Raw genomic sequence first — 6561 nt, 5'->3', positions numbered from 1 at the left:
GAGTCCAGACACACACACACACACAGACTGCTGAGTCCATACACACACACACATACACACAGTGGCGTACATACCAGGGTCGCAGGGGTCGCGGCTGCGACCGGGCCCGGCCCACCAGGGGGCCCGGCCGCCCCTGCGACCCGGTATGTACGCTCTGGGCCAGCCTCTTCTCCTGGGGGGCCCAGGAGCCGGCCACCTCCGGGCCCCCCGAGGCTGGCCCTCCTTAAACCCGGCGGCCGGCTGGTGCGCGAGGGAGCACTCTCCCCTGAGTGCTTCCTCTTCAGCTCCCTCGCGCACCGCACTGATACCGGAGCCGGAAGATGACGTCATCTTCCGGCGCCGGTATCAGTACGCGGAGCGCGAGGGAGCTGAAGAGGAAGCACTCAGGGGAGAGTGCTCCCTCGCGCGCCCGCAGGACCAGCCAGCCCGCCGGGTGACCGGCCCCCCCAGGAGCCCAGCAGCACCACTGGACCCCAGGGAATCCCCTCAGCACAGCAAAAGGTAAGGAGGCTGGGGGGATTAAATAAAAAAAAAACATGTGTAAGTGTAAGTGTGTGTGTGTGTGTGTGTGTGTGTGTGTGTGTGTGCGCGAGTGTGAGTGTTAGTGTGTGTGTGTGTGTTAGTGTGTGTGTGTGTGTTTTAGTGTGTGTGTGTGTGTGAGTGTTAGTGTGTGTGAGTGTTAGTGTGTGTGTGTTAGTGTGTGTGTGTGTGTGTGTGTGAGTGAGTGTTAGTGTGTGTGTGTGTGTTAGTGTGTGTGTTAGTGTGTGTGAGCGTTAGTGTGTGTGTGTGTGTGTGTGTGTGAGTGTTAGTGTGTGTGTGTGTGAGTGAGTGTTAGTGTGTGTGTGTGTGTTAGTGTGTGTGTGAGCGTGTGTGTGTGTGAGCGTGTGTGTGTGTTAGTGTGTGTGAGCATTAGTGTGTGTGTGTGTGTGAGCGTTAGTGTGTGTGTGTGTGTGTGTGTTAGTGTGAGTGTTGGTGTTTGTGTTAGAGTGTGTGTCTGCTAGTGAGTGTGTTACTGCGTGTGTCTGTTACTGAGTGTGTGTGTGTGTGTGTGTGTGTTAGTGAGTCTGTTTGATGTCTGTTAGTGAGTGTGTGTTTGTCAGTGAGAGTGTATGTTTTGTAAGTGAGTGTGTATGTATGTCTGCCGCTGAGTGTGTCTTTGTCAGTAAATGTGTGTGTCTGTTAGCTAGTGTGTATGCATTTGTTCGTGAGAGTGTGTGTGTGTGTGTCTTCAGCACTTACCTTTCTCCAGCGCCGGACTCCCATGGCGCTGGGGATCCCTCCGCCTCTCAGCTCCGAATGCGCATGCACGGCAAGAGCCGCACACGCATTCAAACCACCCATAGGAAAGCATTACTCAATGCTTTCCTGTGGACGTTCAGTGTCTTAAAATGGCGGAAGCGCCTCTAGCGGCTGTCAGTGAGACAGCCACTAGAGGCTGGATTAACCCTCAGTGAAACATAACAGTTTCTCTGAAACTGCTATGCTTTCAGCTGCAGGGTTAAAACTAGAGGGACCTGACACCCAGACCACTTCATTGAGCTGATGTGATCTGGGTGTCTGTCGTGGTCCTTTAAGTGTGTGTGCATCTGCATGCAGTGGCGTACATACCACGGTCGCAACCCCTGCGACCAGGTGCCCGCCGCCATGTGTTGCTGCCCCGGCCCCCGCAGAGTAAGCGCGAGGGGGGGGCCCACGGATCAATTTTCGCACCGGGGCCCCATGGGTCATGTGTACGCCACTGCATACACACACACGCACACACACAGACTGCTGAGTCCAGACACACACACACATCAAGCCTACCTGTTGCTGGGGGTCAGCCATCTTCTGGCCTTTGCAGCAGCAGCATGGGCTGCTGCTTAACGGCAGGGGCGGGGCTTATGAGCGGGAGGCGGGGCTTCGTTTGGGGGCAGGGCCTGTGCCGGGGAGCCTGTCTCCTGCATTCCCTCGGGCTGTCACAGACTGTTACACAGGTTGCTGGCATTTGGGGGGGCCCAAGGTGGGGCACAGCATGATGTAGGGGGGGCCATGGCCCCCTCTGCCCCCCCCCCCAACGACGCCACTGCTGAGAGGGGAGTGGATGCATGGAATAGCCTTCCAGCGGAAGTGGCAGAGGATAACACAGTGAAGGAGTTTAAGCATGCGTTGAATAGTCAAAAGGCTATCCTAGATATAAGATAAGGCCAGGGACTAATGAAAGTATTTAGAAAATTGGGCAGACTAGATGGGCCGAATGGTTCTTATCTGTTGTCACATTCTATGTTTCTATGATTGTGGTGTCACCGCATGTGCGATAGTGCATCATTGAGGTCAATAGAGGATTCTGTGAGACTGTGAGATCCTTCGTAGAAAGAGCTTTATTCCTTTCAGTTATCACTGGTGACGACTAGGGGAAAGGACAAGTTTGACAAAAAGTAACTCATCCTTTTGTCAATCAGAGGGAAAAAAAGAGACAAAGTAGTCCCTACTTTGTCTCAATATATGTTTTCTAGAGTCTGAGCAAGTGTGGCGCTTGTTAAAAAACAAAGTCTATAATAAGGTTGTAAATAGGTGTTTCCCCAACACCTAAACAGTGTAAGTTAAACCAAACCAAACACAAGGTGAGAAACCACAATGTATAATACACCCTTAAGAAATGTGTCTAAAATAATATAAAATAATATTGATACTTATACACAAGGTAATGCTGGTTGATAAATATCACAGGTAAAAAAAAAGAAAAGAAAAGGCAACACATAGTGTATACTGTAGAACCAACTGGATATGTTTACACTCATGGATTACAGAGCCGTGCCAGGCTCTGTGTAATGTGCCCAACGGTGCCTATATAGGCAGAGGTGGTAATGTTGGCAGGACGTCCCTCCTATCTTTAGGGCGCGTTAGCCATTTTTGTTGAGGGCAATTTGCCCAAATGTCTTTTATATCCTGATGAAATAAAAACACTAATGCAAATAAAAACATTTGCAGCCAGATGTCAGATGGAAATCCACTATGAATTATTAGAACAGTGTGTCTTACTGATCTATGAGAAAAATGATGTATAAAAATGTATATAAAAGTTAAATAAATACCATACTGCGTATAATCTAGCATAGAGAAAACTTTCTCAAAACAAAACATTATAATATTAAAGTATGTTACAACAATAACTGGCCTGGTTTAATAATCAAATATCAATTCCATTATATTATTTTGCCATAATACATACATCCCATTTGTTTGCAGTGATATATTTGAAGCTTCTATGTATTCTTTTCCTATTGTAATTCAGCCTCTTTCCACAAAATATTATTGTAGTGAAGTTGAGAAACTATGTCTAACTTTTTTTCCCACCATATATCACTTTCCAAGTGGGGCTAAATTTATGGCGATGCCTTTATGTTTACTGCCCACTAATTTCCCACTCCCACCGATCTCAAGCTTACCAGGACCTGTATGTCCTTTCTACCTCTAACCTAATAAAAAAAAAAATAAAAAAAAAAAATATATAATATATATATTATAAAAGATACATAACGGTGTCGAAAATATTAGGGAAAATAATTAGGGTAAAATAATTTCAGCTCAGGGTTCTGGAGATACTCATAAACCATTAGACCCTTCTTCTTGTGGTTTATTATGATGTCTCTAGAACTTCTATCTCATTAATTTATTTTAAAAAAACAACAACAACAACAAAATCCAGACAAACAAAAAAAGAACAGAATTTCAACAAAAATGAATGATACATTTGAGTTTTTTTTTTCTTTTTTCAAGTATATCCTGAAGAACACATACAAATACATGTATGTGTGTGTGTGTATGTATTTTGTTCTGGTTCTACAGACCCTTTTTTGCTTACTGCACACACGCACACTCCTGTTCCACTGCCCCCCTCTTATTCTTCCCCCCCTCTCTCCCCTCCCTCAGCCCTATCTCTGGCTCCTCCTCACTCTCAGCAGCCTGTGTGTCTGGTTCCAACACTATGAGCCTCTCGCCTCTCTGTACTGGATACCACGACGGGCTCCTCTCTGTCCATGAGGTGCCACTTTCCCCAGGATTCACTCGTCATCTTCCTTACTTTTTGGATTTTTTAGGAGGGAGATTGAACATATCACCCAGGATCGAGGATTTATGTTTTTTTGTTTTCTCCTTTTTTTTGTGTGTGTGTGTGTGTGCATGAAGCACATTCAATGTGGGAAACACACATTGGATTCTTAATTAGCACTGGGATTGTACTGTGTTTCTGATGTCCAGGATCTGGGATTTCCTACAGAGACATGGGCAAACTTTACTCCAAGCACGGTAAGTGCTCTGTAACCTCTGATTCTCTATGTCCTATTTGTGTTCAGGGATGGCAATGATCTAATCATATTTTGTTTTTCTTTTCTGTACTTTCTTTTTTATATACATATCGCTCCTGTCTGGCAGCTGCTGTTTGCAAACCCAGAGAAAGTCCTGAAGGTAAGACATTTAAATGTCCACCAGTGACCTACAACTTTATTTTTGCAGGACTCCTCTCTTGAGAGAAAGAAGTCCTGGTCCCAGTCTGTCTGTCCCCCCCTGTATGTTCTAAGCTTTGCAACATTTCTTTCTGTGTTAAAAATATCTGGTTACATGTTGCCCGGAGCCTCATGAAGTCCTAGTCACATCATTCCCTGTGTGTGCTATTGATCTGTGTTAATGGCTTTCCCTGTGTTCCGTTGTGTGTTGTGTGCCATGTGAGTTCTGACATTAGCTGATGTGTCTGATAAAAGTTTGGGCCACTTTGTTTCTATCTCCTTTTTATGTTTTAAAACTCTGATCCCCTAGTCTAAACATTAGTTTGCTCTGTTTATGTTTAATGAGTTGGTGACATACTATTACATGGGTGTGTTATGGGATTGTAGACACACATTGTCACCTCTGTGTTATAGTGCTCTGATTGATCGCTTTCCTTGTATGTTAAAAAGCTTTGTTCATTGTTTCTCATGTGTGACAATCTATAAGCACATATACTCACTTTTATTGTTTTATGAAACACACTTTGAGTTTTCTCACTTTTGTTCCTAAAGCTCTGGACACAGTTTGTTACTTCACTACTGAGCAGAAGATGTAACATGAAATGTTGTTTGCTGGTGTGTTCTAAAGCTGTAATTGTACATTGTCACCTCTCTGTTTAACTAGTTTTAATGGCAATTGTGTCCAGTGTCACCACATGTATTCTCTGCTTTGCCAGATCTGATCACATTGTGTTTTGAAAACTGTATTGACAGAGCGGATATATTGTGTGACAAGAGACTACTTCTTTATATTATGTGATAAAAAAAAAAAAAACTATATATATTTTATGTCACATAAAAGTTAGGTTCCACATCAAAGTTGCTTTATGCTGGCATTGGTTAGGAAATGAGAACTTTGAATAACTTGGTGATCTGTTCACCATTCCTGCCTTGGCTTTCAAAATTGCTGTTTCTTTTGTTTTTAATAAGATTTTTTTGAAACCTTATGTATGTGGTATTTGATCTCCTGTGCTGTAATGGAATTGAGATCTGGTTTAGTTTTATGTAACAGATGTGGAATGTGGAGTTTCTTGGTGTAAGGGTGGAATGGAGTCTTGGTATTCTGTGGTGTGATGCATGTGGACACTTATCTTAAGATTCATTCTTTTAGAATCTCTTGGTGTCATGTCTGTTGTACAAAGCAGAGCCCATGCGCTTTGATCTAGTTTGTTGTTTTTTGTTTAAAACTCAGTCCTCTGCTCCACACAATCATGATTTTTATCTCATCAAAAACTTATCTTGTTAAAGACAGAGGGAACCGGTTAAATCACCTGCGCTGAATGAAATCTATCCAACACTCTTGGCAGTTGGTAATAAAGGGTTTGGGGATTGGAGTTGAAAATCCTGGCTTTACATACATACCGTTTTGTGTTTTTTCTTTGCAGAAATGGAAAATGACAGTTCATTTTCCATTGCCTTAAAAAGAAAACTGTTTATGATAGGATTAGTTTTGCGTGCATGTGTTCCATGTGTATTTAGATCAAGTTTGGTCTTTTCCTGTTCTCTTTTTGGTTGATAAAGATGAAGGTCAAACTCCTCATCAAATGCATTGCTAATATTTACTTGTAAATTGAAGCATTTTCGTTGTACGTCTAGATTGGATAGATCTCTGAAATTACTCACTTTTCACACATTTCTCAAATTTATTTGCAACTGTTTACCAAAAAAAAAAAAGTATCACCAAATGTAACTGTCACTTGGGTGGACTACCCCATCTTTTCTGCTCTTACTGCTTTTACACAATGTATTGTCCAATGCTTGTGAGGTACAATTTGCTGTTGAAAAGTTAATGTTCCGAACACACCATTTGAAAGAAAAATTTTATCATTTTCAGGGTCCTCTCTTTTTAATGTGGTTGTATTTTCCTTATTAAAGGGAAGCTTGTGTATATTGTGTTGCCCTTGTCTCCTACATTCTAGAATACTTTTTTTTATCTAGTGTCCAAAGCTGTATATATTGCTCTTAATATACATACAATAATCTTTTTTTGTGTGATCAAATAATATTTTTGGAGTGTAATAAATAATACTTAGTTCAGACT

The 6561-nt window shown here is 42.8% G+C and overlaps 1 protein-coding gene across 1 annotated transcript in view; it reads left to right on the top strand.

Annotated features, from left to right (window-relative positions):
* The first annotated feature begins 3962 nt into the window (after positions 1–3962).
* Positions 3963–6561, top strand: part of NKD1 (NKD inhibitor of WNT signaling pathway 1) — a 74531-nt gene continuing 71932 nt past the window's right edge. Inside the window, exons 1-2 of the mRNA XM_063438307.1 lie at positions 3963–4284; positions 4411–4443. Of these exons, the coding sequence (XP_063294377.1) occupies positions 4260–4284; positions 4411–4443 (58 nt within the window). The 5' untranslated portion in view covers positions 3963–4259. The remainder of the gene's footprint in view (positions 4285–4410; positions 4444–6561) is intronic.

Source organism: Pelobates fuscus, chromosome 12 (genome assembly GCF_036172605.1).
Source record: "Pelobates fuscus isolate aPelFus1 chromosome 12, aPelFus1.pri, whole genome shotgun sequence".
In the NCBI taxonomy this organism is placed as follows: domain Eukaryota; kingdom Metazoa; phylum Chordata; class Amphibia; order Anura; family Pelobatidae; genus Pelobates; species Pelobates fuscus.
Note: the sequence above shows the minus strand (reverse complement) of the source record. Positions and strands in the feature narration are given on the sequence as shown.